At 40.5% G+C, this 18,194-nt stretch overlaps 2 protein-coding genes across 5 annotated transcripts in view; both read right to left on the reverse strand.

The window, feature by feature from the left end:
• LOC128422671 (uncharacterized protein C3orf20-like) lies at window positions 1-11,443 on the reverse strand. The gene is made up of 7 exons (XM_053407002.1): window positions 11,355-11,443; window positions 10,378-10,476; window positions 8,802-9,087; window positions 7,661-7,777; window positions 4,755-4,897; window positions 925-1,017; window positions 1-473 (listed from the first exon to the last, which is right to left on the reverse strand). The coding sequence occupies exons 2-7, from the start codon at window positions 10,428-10,430 to the stop codon at window positions 395-397; spliced, it is 771 nt and encodes a 256-aa protein (XP_053262977.1). The 5' UTR covers window positions 10,431-10,476; window positions 11,355-11,443; the 3' UTR covers window positions 1-394.
• Window positions 11,429-18,194, reverse strand: part of LOC128422670 (uncharacterized) — a 21,344-nt gene continuing 14,578 nt past the window's right edge. For 2 of the 4 annotated variants that reach the window (XM_053407000.1, XM_053406998.1), the window contains 6 exons: window positions 17,620-17,769; window positions 16,505-16,625; window positions 15,076-15,207; window positions 14,123-14,224; window positions 12,775-12,910; window positions 11,429-11,550 (listed from right to left, as the gene is read on the reverse strand). In XM_053407000.1, the coding sequence (XP_053262975.1) occupies window positions 11,429-11,550; window positions 12,775-12,910; window positions 14,123-14,224; window positions 15,076-15,207; window positions 16,505-16,625; window positions 17,620-17,769 (763 nt within the window). The remainder of the gene's footprint in view (window positions 11,551-12,774; window positions 12,911-14,122; window positions 14,225-15,075; window positions 15,208-16,504; window positions 16,626-17,619; window positions 17,770-18,194) is intronic. The other 2 variants (XM_053406999.1, XM_053407001.1) reach the window with 2 other exon arrangements.

Genomic DNA, 18,194 nt, shown 5'->3' on the forward strand with positions numbered 1-18,194 from the left:
CGAAAGTGCATTGCTTTGTTCAGTAGTGGAGTCAAATAAATGTAACAATTCTGTTATCATAAATATGATTTCTTTCTAGTCTGGGGACTAGAAAAGTTACAGCATCCTGAATTTACTATAACATTTTAACGTAATTATTTTTTTAAAATTTTTTTCCAGTCATCACCCCAAAAGACAGAAATATATTCAGTTTCCTCCCAAAAGTCCCATTTTTCATTTCAGACTTTAAGAAAAAAGCAAAAAACAACATCCATCTCACATATCTTTTCCCAAGGTTCTTCTTCTCCTACTTCATGTGCATACTTGGGCTTTTTCTTCTTCTCCTGTACAATGATCCTCTGCAGCTCATGGTGAGTTTGCAGGGGAAAATAATAATTTGAGTTTGGATCTGGCTTCATTCGTTGAGTTGTTCCTGAGTGCAGGTGGCTCCTTTGTATAAGCTGAATAGCACAAAATCATGGGTACTTGCTCTCCTGGAATATTTCAAAATAAAGTACCAAGCAAAATGTGTAAATACTCAACAGCAATCTATATAAGAGTTCAAACATAGTCTGTGACCCAGATGGGCATGTGTATGCACACTGGAATTTTCTGAGAACTTTAAAGAAATACTTTAAAGAAATGGCCCTGAAGGCCCCAAACACTTGAAACACTATGAACTCTATCCTTGGTTTAAGATTTTCTTTCTAGTGGGGGCAAAGCAACATTCTTATAAAAAGATATTGGCCATTATTTAAGATTCTCATGTAAGACATTCCTTTGCAAATCATTAGCTTGAACTCTTCCATAATTCCTGTGATTTGTGTTACCTCAAAAAGACAAAACATCCAAACCCCAAGGTGCTCATGGTGGACATGAACTGAAACCAATAATTTACTAATCTGAGCATGTGGAATTTAAGACAAAATAATTATTTTTCCATACCTGTCAGTGGCATAGCAAATACAACTAGAAATATTGTGTGAAATCCTTGCTTGAGTATGTTCAGGGTAACTCTGCAGGCTGTTTTCAAGAGAACTGGAATACAAAAAGCAAATTAAAGTACTGCAGTTATAAGAGAAATCAGGGTACACTTCAGTATACTTTGATTACTATGTATTTTAGGTTATCAGAACACAGTGGACTTTAATTTTTTTCCCCTAGACTCAATCACAAGCTTAGTCCAAAGCTTCCATTGCTTACTCATTCTTCACTTAAAACCTAGTCATATAATAAAAAAAATCTAGTTGTATAAGTTAAACCCATAGGTGAGTACATCAGATCACCTATTTTTAATTTGAATTCCTAACAGGTAACATGTCTCCCTCTCTGTTCTCGTTAAGGACTCTCACAGTTCTTTCAAGGTTTTTTAAGCATACATTTTAGATGTTGCTCAGTTCACTAAGGTCTTCCTAGTAATTTCTGGTTTCCGCTTTAACAGCAGTCCTGAATTCAATTACTGTGTGTGTGTGTGTGTGTGTGTGTGTGTGTAGGTTTGCTTTTGGGCCCTGGGCATTAATTTATTTTGCTGACCCTTTTAGCTTCTCTCATATTTTAGTCTTGTTCACCAACAGACATACGTTGAATTAATGGAAATAAAAAAGATGTTCAAAATACTTAATGTAGGTGAAGTGCTCTGAGCACTTAGCTATCTCAGAAATCTTTACAACAGCACTGAAGAGGAGGCTTGTGTGGTGTCACGGTCTGGCTGGATGCAGGAGTGGTGGGAGGCACCAGCTAGGTAATTCCCAAGGAAACCCCCAGGGGAAGAAGACTCAGAGCCAGGGCACTGGTGGTGGGATGACAATGAGTGGTAAGAGGGAGAAGAGGAAGCAGACTGGGAGGAGGAGGAGGTGTCAGATGCAGAAGAGGTAACAGGGTGATCAGGAAGAGGCTTTGGCAGAGAGCAGCTCAGACTCTGAGGCTGGAGAGGAGGTTGGCCAAGAGGCAGAGTTGAGACAGGCTGCTGAAGAACCTAGGGGTTTCCCCATCCTGCTGTGACGAGCTCCTCCCCCCTCTCCCTGGTCTCCTAGAAAACTCAGAGAAATGAAAAGAGCAGAGCAGAGATTGGTTGTATGCAGACGCAGTTTGTAACTGTTTGGGAAAGATCCTGGCAAGGAGGAGCTTTAGAGAGCGGTGGGAAGACAGGGACCTTCAGTCCTTGCAACTGCCTCAATGGGGGCAAGATCTACTGGGAAGAGATGCTGTTTTGGTTTATTTGAATAAAGAGTTAACGTCCTAACATTGTTGTTTTTATTGCCTGACTCTGGCTCCTGACATGTGATTATACTTGAATTATGGATTGGGGCTGGGATGGGGGGCAAACCACATGTGGAGCTGACATTTTGTTTTACTTTTAAACTAGTGCAAACCACTTTATAAGTGCTTACGTTTTGCTTTAAAGGTTACTATAACCAAAATAAGTATTAGAACATTGAGTGAAATTAAACATCCTATTACAAATATTCCATCTGTGCAAGCATTGCAGTTTTCCAGATGGAACAATAGCCCCTCCCCCATGTGCTGTTTTGAGGGTACTCCCACCTCACCCCAGAGCCAGTTATGAGGGGGACATGCAGGGGGATAGGATGTGGTAGGTGAATCTTGCCCTTTGTTTCTGATACCAAATTAGTTGAATTAAATTCACACTTTCATTGAATCATTTGCAATATTCAGTGTGGCTGTGAAGCCCAGAAAGGGTATTTTAAGATAACCAGTCCAAAGGTTTTCACTTTCTCTTGAATGTTGTTCCATATCTTTGGTGTCTTTTACTCCTCTTAAACAACCATTACTTGACATATCATGGTTCATACTTAGATTTGTTCATTCTTCTCTAGAATCCAAAACTCATTGTCTGTGTTTTAAAAAAACTCTACTCTTCATCGTGCAAATACATAGTTCTCCAGTTTGCAGTAAAATAGAAGGTGAGAGGGGCAAATATCTGCTTCATCAGCACTGCAGTTTTTGTCTATTTATATAAATGGTTGTTTATAACCTGACTTTCTACTGAAGATGAATTTCTTGCTAAATGATATTGGCAACAGCTAGTTATGCAATGCACAGTGCTGGCTCACTGTTCAGGCACTTCACTAATGAATGTGGGTCGGTCCTGTCTTTATACCTGCTGACTGAAGTAAGGCACAGTATGTATTATTTTTCCTCATGCAGTAGCTCTGTGGGAAACTCTTAATGATTCGGATAAGATCTTAATGACTCTGCAGCAGTCCAACACAACCTCTGCAGAGAGAGCTTCTTGTCACACCAAATGAAAAAGTTGAGAGCCAGTGTGGTGTAGTGGTTAAGAGCGGTAGTCTCGTAATCTGGGGAACCGGGTTCGAGTCTCTGCTCCTCCACATGCAGCTGCTGAGTGACCTTGGGCCAGTCACACTTCTCTGAAGTCTCTCAGCCCCACTCACCTCACAGAGTGTTTGTTGTGGGGGAGGAAGGGAAAGGAGAATGTTAGCCGCTTTGAGACTCCTGAAGGGGAGTGAAAGGCGGGATATCAAATCCAAATCCAAAAAAAAAGAGACCATATGAGATTAATCAGTAGTGGGAAGCAGGCAGCACTTGAGGAGGCTGAAAGAGAATACTGGACACAAAAAGGCCTATAAAGGAGGGCTTCATTCTGGATAAATCCCAGTCACCCTTTGCAGGGATAGTTGAAGTGTGGCCCCAGATATTGCTGACCATTGGCGATAATGGGAGTTGTAGTCCAACAACATTTGGAGGGCCACAGGTTAGTGTGGCGGAGAGGCCAAGTTGGTAGCTTTTCTCCTAAGCTCTGTATTGCAGGCTGTGTACACTTCTGCAGATTAATGGCGGCTTTAAAATGCCATCAAGTTTCTGAAAAGTTGTCTGTACATGGTCTCAGACTCTGTTCTTGCCACTGTGGCAGCCTGTGATCACAATGGGAAAGTCAATTCCCTCTGCGACTTTACCTTAAGGTTAAGCCTGTACATGCAGCTGAGAGATTTCTCATCAATATATGAGATGTCCCATCTCTACCTCACTGCTGCTGCTGCTTTGGAATGGAATTCATTTATACAGAGAGGGAACTTGGTTTTTCAGCCAGAAAGCAGAAAAGAGATGCTGCAACTGAGGCGAACTATTTTCAGGAAGTGAATTTATATTGTGCTGAGATTGACAGGTGCTTAATTATGTGATGTAGGTTTCCTAGAACTAAAGGTCTGTTTTTTCAAGTTCTAATCATTTATATTAGCTTAATTTGATGCTGATAAGCTTGTTTGCTAAAGAAGCCCTTTCCAGATTTCTGCTGCCTTTGTTTTGAATATTTGTTTGATACTCTATCAAAGTGTATACAGACAAATGCAAGTATTTCATGAGAAAGAGCAACACTACCAGCTGGATTGTCATTCTTTCCTGTGTAAGGAATCATACCTGTTTCCTAAACTAACAAGAATGTACATAGGAGATTGTAACTTTTGAATAAGTACTTTATGTAATAAAACATTATTTCCTGTTTCTGAACTTCTCTATTAATTCTTCTGATGCTTGACTTATATAAACTGTACTTTTATATAACTTTCTGAATTTCTCCTTTCTCTCATTAAAAGTTATACTGCCCTTCTCATCCACTCTCTCTGCTGTGCTGCTTTGTCACAACAATTCTTCAAATAATTTGCTGGTTTAGCCCCATAGACAGGGTTAGATTAGAAGTGTCATAATATGATCTACCAAATTATCTATTATGATAGGATGCAACAAACCACATTTAAAGCTATGTATCACAGGTATGTCTACACAGAGTAAAATACCTCAGTCTATAATCAGGGGGTAAGTAGTAGCCCCTGTTGTAATTGTTCCTTGTCAGGGCAATCTGCTTTTGAAGATCTTTCACTGATTTGCTGTATCCATTGAAAATGTAGTTGGCAAAGAGCAGCTTTCCTCGAATGTACATCTGTCAAAAATACATAAAACATCAGCCTGTGAGTAGAATGCAAAAGCTGCCTTTGAGGAGACATACAGGAGAATGGGACGCGGTTTTGTCTGGAGCCACATTACCAATTTTAAATTCATTATCAGGCCATATCACACCATCATGAGTCATCCTGCTCACCTGCTGAACTGACTGCCCAGAACTAAGTACAATATCACAGCTTTCCCCAGCACTGGAGAGACCCAGCACCTTCTAAACCTTGGCTAGGGTGCCTCCATCACTGGCATTCTTCTGTATTGTAGCATGAACTAATGTTTAGTTTGTCACCTGCAAGACATTGTTAACCTTTTTAGCTCAACTGTTTTCAGCTAGGCGTTTGCCATCTTGCTCCTGGGGTAGTTCATTTTGTTTAGTGGCAGGCCAGTAATCCAGCTCATTAAGATTTGCTGTTCTTAGCCAATTGTAGGTTTCATGCTCCAGGCTACGGAAGTTTCTCAGCCAGCTTGTAGAAAGACACACCACCTGCTTCAGGTTTGTAACCCATTTGTCTGGGTACAGGTGCTGGGGCTTGCTTCTGAGTAGATATGCACAGGATTGTCAGTTGTGGGGCAGCCTGGGCAGATTCAGGTCTGCATTTATGGAAACCCTCTCAAACAAAGGAGTCCTGAAAACTTTTGATGTTGCCCTCTAGAGAGTGTTTGAATCGAAATGTAAAAGTTGAGGAAACTGAAACAGGTACCTTGAATAATGTTTGGGTTGATCACTTCTATGGGATAGTTTCAAGGATTTCTTTTATCCTAATGTAGCACAGTTTGGGGAGAATGTTTCCTTACCTGCATAAAAAGAGGCAGCCAAGCATTCTAGAAGAAGGGTCATAGCTCAGTGGCAGAGTGCATATTTTGCAGGCAAAAAGCCCAAGGGCCAGTCCCTGGTATCTTCGGTTGGGACAGACCCCTGTCTGGAAGCCTGGAGAGCTCCTGCCAGAATACTGGGCCTGGTGCATCAGTGGTCTGACTCAGTAAAGGCAGCTTCCTATATTCTCAACTAACACCAAGAGAAATAATTGGCCTACTTTGACAGTTGATTGGGCAAAAGCAATCAAGTGCAAAAGGTCATTCTTATAGGCCTTTCGTCAGTTAAGGTAATTGATTCAGGTAAGCCAAACTTGAAGAGACTGTGCACAAACCAGAAGACAGATAACACTATATTTCTGCTCTTTCATGACACATTTTATTCACAACCATCGAAGATTATTATAAAAAATAACACTTGCTAACCTTGGTATTTGTCAGTTTGTAAAGGCTAAGCTATATTCATTATACAAAATTATTTGCATGCTTACTTGGGAACAAGCTCCAGCAGATAGGCTAGGATTTTATAAATTTAGCTTCGGCTCTGCAGCTTGTGACAATTGTTTTCACATAATTTTTCTTTTTTTTAACTCGTGCTCCCCAGTTTGCACAAACATTCATGATAACCCTGGAAAACCATATATTTTATGAGACCTTCTTGCTCACTGGGTTGAAATTGAGGAGGAGTCAACAGTAGTGGTTCAGAAACTGAAGTAATTTGCAAATAGGAAGTAGCTGCAACAGATTAAAATGGAAGGGAAATCTCGTTTTATAGATTAGTAAATCTAGATGTAGGTGGACAGGGGCCCTCTGCTGGACAAACTTAGAAGTTACAGTTGCTTAGAGGTGACTACAAAGAGATATTTTGCTTGCTTGCTTGCTTCTTGGACAGGAATCCAAGATGCTAGCATGTAAAAATACCCTTCAGGTGAGTCCAATGCACTCATTTATTTATTTGCTTCTGGAAGAGCAGGTATACACTACTTACTGGCTATAGGCATACAATGCCCAATGGAATAAGTGCTCATTAGTAACCAGGGAGAGAGTCATGGAGAAGAGGTCCAGTTGCCCCAGTAAGAATAAACCTTACTCTCAGTCCTGGGAAGTATTTGTCCTGCATTCATTGTAACAGAGTACAGTGGTACCTCGGGTTAAGTACTTAGTTCATTTCGGAGGTCCATTCTTAACCTGAAACTGTTCTTAACCTGAAGCACCACTTTAGCTAATGGGGTCTCCCGCCGCCGCCGCCACACTATTTCTGTTCTCATCCTGAAGCAAAGTTCTTAACCCAAGGTACTATTTCTGGGTTAGCGGAGTCTGTAACCTGAAGCGTATGTAACCTGAAGCGTATGTAACCCAAGGTACCACTGTATTTTAAACATGTCCCTTGCATTGGGAAGGGATCATGCCAGCTATTTCATTCTTGCTTCTGTTAGGCTCCACATTCAGAAAATAAGGTGGAGGAGTCACCTTTCTAGAGTTTATATCATTTGCTGACACAAACACATTATAGGCCCATTCACTATAGTGCTTCCAACTCTCCCCCTTTACCCAACTATCTAAAACAGTGAGAGAATAGAGATATTTTCCTTAGTTCTCAGATCAGAAACATGAACAGTTGTTCTTACCAGACCCCTTTGAGGGAGAAACTGGAATTTTATGTCTTTTTCCAGTCAGTGCCATATCTTTCACTATTCTGCAGAACGAAACCAATCATCCTTATGTTCCAATTATTGTGATGGCACTGATCCCAATGGACAAGAGGAAGATGTCAGCATTGCCTTTGTTCTACATCGCCATTTGCTATGAAATGGGGAATAGACTGTCTTGAACGAAGAACACAAGAAGTAGACTCCAGCCATAGGATCTGGAAGCCATTTGCTCGGTATGAGTTGAAATGACCTAGATGTGCGACAGGAAGGCTATAACCTACCAAAAACATGCCAGGAGCAATATTATGCCTTTTCACCAGTAGTGATCCACAGTGGCCTGTAAACTCATCTGCAGACCCAATATCGTATTTGAGCAGGCGAAAAGAGTCCAGACGACCCTACAAAAACAAAGACAGCATCATTATAAGACTAGGTCAACAATAGCAATAATAAATCTTATTCTACCAGATGTCAGAGCACAATGTTCCCATTGAACAAGTCAGCATTAAAGGAATTGAATTATTCAGCTATTTACTGCTCACATTGGCAAGTGGCCCAAACACATTTAACTTAGTGATGGACATGCCTAATTGTCAGAATGTCCCTCTGATGTACTCCCACCTTACCAAAAAAAGGGGGGGCACTACTGTTAATTTAGATCTAGTGTGTATAGGGAAACAGCATTCATGTTCAGAAAAAGCTCACCCATCTTAGGGCTGTCATATTTTGAAGAGCAAAAAAGAGGACACATTTGCCTACTTCTACTTTTAACTATGGATCGCTATAACGACTCATTTTAGAAAAAGAGGACGTGTTCTGGAAAAAGAGGTCATATGACAACCCTAGACTTATACCCCATCCACAAATGATATAAAAGGACATTTTGTGGCATTAAACTCCTGTGTCAACTACCCAATTTCTCTGTACTTGTAAGAAGTCAAAAATATAAAATGAAGCAATTTTTTCACACCAAGATGTTATTCAAAATCTTCTTGCTTTTACATCAGTCATCGGCCCAGTTCAAATGCGACACTAAGTTATACCATGGCTAAGTGTGAACAAGCAAGCATGTGGCTACTCACAGGAAAATATCCTTCCCCATTGCCTGCTAATGCCATGCTACCGGGACCTAAACCATGGTTTCACGTAGCTTTACATCCAAACTTGGGCTCATGGTTTGCCTGGGGAACAAACCAAGAACAAACATTGGTTACAGCTCATGGTTTGTTTGGAGCAAGACAAACCGTAAACCTAGGTTTGGACGTAACACTAAGCCACCCACGGTTTAGCTCTGGCTAGCATGCCAGCAGGACAATGAGGCACCAGCAATTCTTGTGTGTTCATGCTTAGCCATAGCTTGGCTGAGTGTTAACAGGTGAACCAGGTCACTGATGTGATTGAGACAACACCCGAGAGCCCTACCTGTGTACATGGCATACTCCTGTTCTTGTTCTTTCTCTCATAGAGCTGTTCTAGGTGCTTGTCTGTTCTGGGGTCGTAATCTGCCGCGCTCAATGAAGTAGTCACACAGACCACTGTGATCTGCTCTGAGGAAGACATCTGGTTGTTAATAATGTGATCATATTCCAGGTCTGAAACATATGGAATCTGATGGTTGCTGCATCTGCATATCCTCACTTCATCTCCCAGCATCGTTCTTCGAAGGACTGCAGGGCAGGCACTGTGTGATGCAGTGCATGCCTTTTCACTGTCATGAGAAAGCAGTGGTAAAAGGAGCGTAAGTTGGAGTGTGAATGAACTGAAGTAACAACATTTTAACCAGCTTACACTTACTTGATCTACCAAACAAAGTCTTTCTGTTTCCCAGGTAATTCAAAAGGCTGCTGCAAAATCATCTCTCTGTCTGAAATGGTTTTTATCATCATGATGCTTTTTCTCTACAACTTCTTAATGTGCCTTTTGGGATCAGCTATTTCCTTGAGGGCTATCCAACATTTTGTCATGAACCGTAGCTCTTCTGTTTAGTTATTCATTTAATTAACATTGCAAAGGGGCTTACAGTATTTTGTTCTTCACCTCAATCCATGGCCCACCAGAGATCATCGACCAGTGCGACCAAGGCAGTTTCAGTCCCATGATGAGGCCTAAATCCCAACTGGAAGGGACCTAAATGGTCCACATCCTCCAGGAGTGCCTGGAGTTGTTCAGTGACCACCCGCTCAATCACCTTGCTCACACTTCTTTTCTCCTTGCATTATTCTACAAATAAACCCGGAGTCCTGACTTTAGCTGAAATCCATGGTTTTCTAAAGGTATAACTGTGTCCACAGCACTTTATGCTCTTTCGGATCCTTTACAGCAGAAGAACTAGCCAAACTAGTATAAAGAAAACTCTAGCAGATGCTCTTTGTGTGGATAAACTGGCTGAACAAGTTCTGAAGACAGCTTCAAACAAAATTTGGATAAGACGCTGAATAAATAGTGGTAAGGTCCTGAAGTGTGTAAGACACAAATGCTTATTTCTTTGGAAAAACAAGAACAACTTGCTTCCAAGGCTACCAGAACTGAACCTACCATTGTTACAGTGATAACATTACAAATGTAAGGAAATGTTGGTTGCTTGCTGCAGTGGAAAAGGACTGCTTTCTTCACATTCCTAGTTGCAGATTGCAACTTCAGAAATCCAATCCAAGTAAACGTAGTAAAATTAAGGCCACTGGATTGTGAGCAGCTCAATTCTAGTCTATTTTACAAAGATGAATTATTGTTGGAGGGTACAGAACCATGTATGCTCCCCTGAACTCCTTGGAGGAAAAGTGGAAGATATAAACATAATAAATAGAATAATAAATATATAATATACATAATGCAAAGCTATTCTAAATTGATCTAATTGTCATATTTGCCTTACTTCTCCAAAGTAAAAATACATATTTGTGTCATTCTTAAAACATATGCTTCAAATAATATAAATGCCATTTAAAGAATCTTAGTAAGTCTCCAAAGAACAAAGTAAATGGTATTTAGTTTTACTTACTTTGCTTTGTGAGAGGTTTGGAGTGTGTCATTGTTTACATTAAGGTGAGCCATGGGTGGTTTATTTGTTCTGAAAATGCTGCTCAATAAATGAGGGTCTCTGCAAGAGAAAATAAACACACTTAAGAGTTTTCCTGCATTTCCAAGGTATCTATGCTGATATTTACACTGATATGCAATGTAGACCCATTTCTAATGGCTGTTTCATACTATGCAACATATGTGGGGGACCTCTGTCCCTCCAGAAGTTGTTGGATTCCAAGTCCCATCACCCCCAGCCAACATGGTCAATATTCAAAGATGCTGAAAGCTGAAATTCAGCATACAGGATGCAACAGATTCTGCACCTCTGCAGTATCGCTTATAGGTACATGCTGAATTCCTAAAGCACTTAATCAGAGCAGTATAAGATCCCAGTATAAAGGAAGTTGTTCCCACTCCTCTCTGGTGATTTATCAGTTGAGCTTATGTGTGCTGTGGTTGATTCATGACCCAATATTTAGCTTGCACCTATCTTAATTAAGAGGATTTGGAAACCAAACTCATTGCTACAAAAAAGAATTAATACAGTATTGCAACATTTTACACCTGTCCCTTTGGAATATTTTCTCAATTTATTTTCATTTACCCAGCACAAAGTTTTAAAATTAACTTTAATAAAAGAAAGGTAATATTCTGAGCAAATTGGGAAATTTATCCACAATGAGGCTTTTCCTTGGTCCCTGCATGCACCCCGCCAAATTGGCTTGGGGGTGTGTGTGTCAGGAGAACTCCTAGAACAGCTTGCAGGCAGAGGAGAGGGGGGAATTGTTCCATCTGGCAAACTGAAATGCTTGCACTGAAGGAAGGGTCCTCATAGTGCTACATCAAATTCCTCCATATATTCACAGAATGGTGAAGTATTTACTCTCCATTGCAAAGGGAGATGGTAGGCATTTGACTTCTTGTGCTTTTACCTGTAAGAACCAGGTGACACACCTTGAGTGGGGCCACAAGACGGAACAGACTGGAAAGGAGGATGGTTGCCTGGTGTAAGGGTCTCTGTCTCCCTGTCATTCTCTTTTTCCCTGCGCTGTATGGAAGCCAATGAAGGCATCCCCATGTTGTGTTTTGCACTGTCTGCCAGCAATCCGAGGGAAGGCTGAGGTTCTGCGTGTGTGTGGTGAGCTGATTTCTGAAATGCAACAATACACCACCAAGGCAACAAACTTTAAAAAGGCCTTAAGCTCACATGTAAGACAGCTGACTTAGATTCATTTGGAATTTAGTTAACTGCGTGAGCACAACTGAACATCACAAGAACTGAAAGTGCAAAGCAAAATGTCCCCTTCAAGTGGAGTCCTTCCCATTCAATGCAACTTCCAGGAAATACTGTTTTAAGAAGTTAAGAGAATAAATACCTTTTTATACACTTAAGAAATAATTGCAACCAAATGCTAATTTATATTATTTATAACGCTTAGTGTTTCTGTACTGCGAAGAGGAAACACTTTGAAAATAGCTAGGAAAATTAACATCACATTTTGATTAAGCAAGATGTCTGCTTCCAATAAAACGTTGGCCAAAGGGAAGACAATGTTCATAGACCACATTGCACTCTGCTTCTCTGCTTCCCCTTCTGCTTCTCTGCTTCCCCTAGGCTCAAGCTTCCACCAGCGCTTCACCTCTTTGGTGTAGAGAAATTGTACCAGTTCTTATCTTCCAGTCTAGTGATGGTGAACTTTTCGCCTTCCAGATGTTGTTGGATGCAATTCCCATTAGCCCTAGGCAGCATGACCAATGATCAGCTCAAACCCAAGCTAAGAACACAAAGTATTCTTCTGCTATATATGGTGAGTGCCCTGGAGATGTAGGATCAGGAAATATTCTGATTTCTCCTGTCATACAATAGGCTCTGGAACTAAGGGAAATGAAATCACACACAGAATACTGGCTTAGTTCACACATGTATACATATATCATGTGGGGTTTTTTATCAATCACACATGACTTTATGTGATGTATTTTCATGTATACATAAATGAAAATAATTAGTACCAAAAGTCCGATCGCAAAGCATGCCCTGCAAACAAACTAATGAAATGTGAAAACTGGTTATAGGAAAGTGTACCTTTCAGATAAAAAATGTAAAACAAGATAAAACAATATATAATTTCATTAAGTGATTTCATATTCCCTTTTTGCAAAGCAGCTGCAGCTGTTAGGTTAATATCACATGAACAGATACAAATGCAGATGAACTGTAATGCTTAGTCTATACATACTGATTATAATTTTAAAATATATTTAAATACCTGACACCAAAAATATAAACCATGTCATTACTTATTTCATTCCTCTGAATTTAGAAGTATTAGCATCCTCCTCCAATACTTAGGCTACTAAATTAAAGACTGACCTAAGGCTATCTGGTAATATTCCATCCAGTCTTCTAGGATATTCTTGATCTTACATCTCAGCGCTTTTAATTCTCTGGTAGGGTTGTAGTCTTTGACATGGCTTAAATCCTCTTCTGGAATTCTAGGTATTCTCTCCTGTGGTAATTTTTTTAAATCAGAAATCAGATCAAATTATGAGCAGCACAACAAAGAAAAAGCAGTAACAGTAATAAGGGACCAGATAAAAAATAGAATGGCTGGTACAAACATTCCCAGAAGATAAAACTAAATAAAGGTTCCAGCAAAGCAGTCTGAACCTGGCACCTCAAACTGAACAGTGTGCCACAGTGGTTAGAGTGTCAGACCTGGGAGACCAGAGTTTCAATCTCTACTTAGCCATGAAGCTTGCTGGGAGTCACTGTCTCTCATCCTAACCTACCTTACAGAGGTGTTGCAAGGATAATATGGTGAGGGGCAGAATTATGTACACCGCCTTTATCTCCATGGAGGAAAGGCAGGGTATAAATATGATGTTACATAAATAATACATAACGAAAAGGCAACATGTGATCCTTTCTGTGGCAGGTATTCTCTTCCTTATTCTCAGCTGCCTTGTTCCACTTCTCTTGGCCTATATTTTTGTTCTACTCTATTGCCTCCAATTGATCCCACCTCAGCTTCTGCTTTCCCCACACGTTATCTCCTAATCTGCCTGCTTCATCCTTCCCTTTGTCCCTTCACCACAAACCCCTGCCTCCTTCCCTTCTCCTTTCACTTCATCAAAGTACAACCCATCAAATGGGAGGAATATGTACAAAGCCATAGACATGACCGGTAGACCAGGAGGCAACAATGTTGGCCAGCTTCAACTCTTATTTCCTTTGTCTTGGCCCCTGCTTCTTCTGTCTTGTCTGTCTTTTCCCCTTCGGTTATCTCCCCGCCCTCTTATTTATATTTATTTATTCAGTCTTCCTTTCTGCATTTGCAGATATGTGGAATCTTTTTGTGGCACCCAAGCTTCCAGTAAACAGCTGCAAATATTGTACATCTGCCTTTCATTTCTATTGGGTTTTTCAAGACATGTTCCTACGATATTGTGAAATAAGGAATCAAAGTTGCATTAGCTGAAGGGGCGTTTTGCACACAAGTTTTATGGTGTTAAATCAGCATAACGAAAATAAATTGTAGCAAAATACGCTGGTGTTAAATCAGCATAACGAAAATAAATTGTTGCAAAATACGCTGCTGTTACAGTATCCTAGTGGATGGGCAAAGGCAGAGGAAATGTTAGAAAAAAGTAAGCTATAACAGTGTGAAAATAAAATTACATTTACTTATTTTAATATTGAGTTTCTGACAGCTGCTTACTTCCTTTTTAAGAGATTTTTTTGCGTCTTCTGTTTTGCCATGTGTTTTAGAAAATCCTTTTACTGATGTAGATGGTAGATTAACTTCGGTGAATATCTTGCTCTAGAAAACCAAGAGAGAACAAACAACAGAATTTGCTTTAATCATGTGCAATCCATTGAGTTTCTACCCATTTTTCTTGCAGGAGTCTTATAATTTCCCATAGCTACAGGACAAGTAGCGAAACAGGCGAACCTTTTGTTGGCAACTGCACCTGCTGTTGAATTGCTGCCAGCCATGAAGCACATAACCCCATCAGAAAATAGCAGAAGCTAAATTCTGTGTGACTGGTATGAGATTACCTGTAACCAAACAGCAATATTTCTGTTTGGCTCCTGGCTGTGCTGCTTAAAATACTGCTATGTGAACCCCAATCTCCGAGCAGAGAGAGATTTCAGGGGTGCTGTCAGCACATAACTCATGGTTGGTTTCCTTAAACTGTAGGTCACTGGAGACTGTGGTGTCTTTGTTATATTATGGGATGGTGGGAATTGGGAGTCCCCATCCCTGATGTAGGAGGAAATAATGTAGTGTCTTATCTATATTCATTTGTCTCACTATTGCACTTGCCTGAATACACGCAATCCACTAGGACTCTAACATTTGTGTAGGGCTTCCAATAGTATTCCCATGAATTTAAATGTCAAGCTGATCCTGATTTTGAACTGAATGGAAAAGTCCATTTGCAGGGAAACAGTATGTATGTGCAAGAGCCGGAAACGGCCCTCTTCTATCTGTTATTCCTTTTGAAACTACTGTGCAACAAATATTTTACTTCTTGCAAATCCTCTCGCAACCAAATTCTCCCACAACCCACCACGGAGGTCTATTATCTCCCTGCAACCTCCCTGCAGGCTCCAGCCTGATTGACATGTTGTGTGGGTTTTTTTGCATCATAAGCTATTGCACCATACCAGGTTTTCTAACTGTGGACCAGCCACACCTCGTACCGGTGACAAAGACAAACGCACGCTTTCATGTCGCCACTTGTAAAGCAATCCAACAGCAAAGCGTCCTGCAACCTTCACTGTGATGCACTTGTTAACCTAGGGTAAGACATAAGAGATGTGTACTTCACAGTATTGTTTGGCTAGGAAATTTGCCAAAATGAAGATAGGAAGCCACAAGGGAAATCTGTCACTAACCAGAGAGCTATTGTTTATGGTGTTCCAGTGTGCTGTGCCCCTCTCCAGGATACTCCATCCCACCTCCCTTCCCACCTGATGTTCCATTCCTCCCGCAAAGCAGTTTGGTCCAATTAGCTCAGAATTGTCTATTCTGCTTTGACTGGCTTTGGGGTTTCAGACAGGAGAATTCCCAGGCATACCTGAAGGTGCCAGGGATTGAAGCTAGGGCCTTCTGCATGCAAAGCAGGTGTGCTACAAATGAGCTATGGCGCTTTCCCAGAAATGCTGTTGTGGGAATACAGGAATCTGTCAACTACAGCATCATCAAAACCATTGGTCCATCTACTTCATTACTGTCAACACTGATTGGCAATGGCTCTCTAGGAGTTCAGACAAGGTTCTCACCCAAGTCTACTTGGGACCTTTCACATGCAGAGCATGTTCTCTACCACACCCCCTTTAAAAAAACTAGTGTCTGCAAGATATAATTGGGCACATATAATTGCAAGATATAATTAGGCTTCTGTACCTCTTGCCAGATGTAGGTTGCCGGGGTGGTTGTGGAAAGTACAGAGCATAGCTAGTTGCCAGGATTGGATAGGGTTGGGTTGCCAGATAAAGGGGTGAAATTTAATCTCTACTTCAAATTTTACATCATAGTAAGGAAAGGTCGAGTGCAAACATGACTTTTCTACTCTTGACAGTTTAAGAAGTGCTAGGTTAAGCATGTGGCCTTAGGGGGAAAGGAAGGGACAGGAGCAAAGCAGTTCAGTTTTAAAGTAACGCAGTTTCCCACTTCTCTTCTGCTTATTTATTATTATTATAATTATTAGGCTTCTTAAGTCACTTGTTACACAGATGTCTCCAGGCAACTTACAACACACTTAAAAACATAAATATATTATAATAACTCATTCATACAAAAGCACATGTAATTTATAAAAATATGGATTTGATATATGAATATGATCCTGTTTTGTACCATGATGGCTCAATCTTCATCATAGTGTTTGTGCTGCTTCATCTTGGGAAGAAGAAAATTAGTTCAAAGTATCATTTTCTTCATTAAACTTCGTTCATTAATTTTACTGTGAGCAAGCTTAGGTAGTTAGCTACTTCTGTTAGCTGAAGAATTTACAACACTGTAAATAACAGCATCCCCCAGAAGGAAAGCTGTATTAGAAAAAAAATTAAATAAAAAAATAATAAATATTACCTGCATAATAACTGGGTCATCAAGCTTCCCTTCTCCAGGCCATTTCCACTGGCGTAGTATTTCTCCATCTTTATTAGTCACCATGCCTCCTTCCTGATTAAATATCATTGCTATGCTGCTGCTGCAGAAACCAAAAGCCAGTTTTTCACGGTGCCATTTAGTAAAACATAATGAGTAACTCAAGCTGTCTACTTTGATCTTGGTGCTTTTAATTAACATAGTAATTAGCACGTTTATCGCTTCATCTATATATTCATATAGCATTCAACACAGGTGTGCACAGTGGCTGTGAATGAACAATCCAGACTTAAGAAAGTCACAAAATTATTTCGTAACGTAGCCCTTACTTTTTAACTGCAAAACATGAAGGTGCCTGGATAACCCCATGTTAACACTGGTTATTCTAGGCATACTTTACAGGAATCAATGACATATCATATATATTATATCCCATTGTGGTTTTATCCAAGGCAAAAAACCCACAATTTCATCTGCTAAGGCTATGATCCACAAATCAGCAGAGGCATGCAGCACAGTCTAGGCTGATAGTGTTAAACTAGGTGTGAAAGACTTTGCTCTCCCTTCCCATTCTATTTGATATAAAAAAATTGTGTGTATGGAATGCTTGTAACTCACCGTAAGTTGAGAGAAGGATACCTGAACTCTACAAGGCTCTGATTCCACACAGCAAGTTGGTACATGGCTTACCTTGAGCTCTAAACTACCATGTAAATTAAACAAGATTCTTAAGAAAGGATATAAGAAGTGCTGCACCAGAACAGCACCTTCACTTGTTGTGTCAAGTGTTTTGAGCTAACCAATGCAGGTCATCAGGCCCAACTTGATGGATCAGTGGCTGTCACTGCACCATATACGATACAGCAGTGCCGGCTGCTACCTTAAGATGTCTGTGCTGTTCTGGGTGGGGTGAATGGAAGCTTTTGAAACACACTTTTAGTTTGCGAGGGAGTGAGTCATGCTTGAAACAATGTGGGAGCCTTTTAATTATGTCCTACATCCAGTATAGCAGGTACCGCCAAAGGACTGTCTCTCAGTGCCTGCTGCGGTTAACATTTGATGTTAGTTAGGAAGCCCTCTGGAACGTCTCTTCTTACCTGTTAGAGAAGCAAACGCTGCCATGTCCAGAAGGAGTAAATGTTCCAACTAACGCACGGTCGGGACAGTCATTAAATATGTTGGTGTACAAGCCAACACAAGGAAGATCAGAGTAACTCTGACAGACTGCAACATGTCCAGAGGGGTAGGTAAATAAAGAGTCAAGGAGTTTGTCTGAGATGGATATGGCATTTTCAGGTGTCTAATTATAATGCACATTATTATTATTATTATTATTATTATTATTATTATTAATTATACCCTGTCCATCTGGCTGGCTTCCAATATATATAAAAACATAATAAAACACTACACATTAAAAAGCTTCCCTATACAGGCTGCTTTCAGGTGTTTTCTAAAAGTTGTATAGTTATTTATTTTCTTGACATCTGATGGGAGAAGGCCCTCTACCGGGTTCCCTGTAGCTTCACTTTTCGCAGTGAAAGAACCGCCAGAAGACGCTCAGAGCTAGATCTCAGTGTCCAGCTGAACATGGAGGGAGGAGATGCTCCTTCAGGTATACAGGGCCGAGGCCGTTTAGAGCTCTAAAGGTCAGCACCAACACTTTGAATTG

Source organism: Podarcis raffonei, chromosome 10 (genome assembly GCF_027172205.1).
Source record: "Podarcis raffonei isolate rPodRaf1 chromosome 10, rPodRaf1.pri, whole genome shotgun sequence".
NCBI lineage: Eukaryota > Metazoa > Chordata > Lepidosauria > Squamata > Lacertidae > Podarcis > Podarcis raffonei.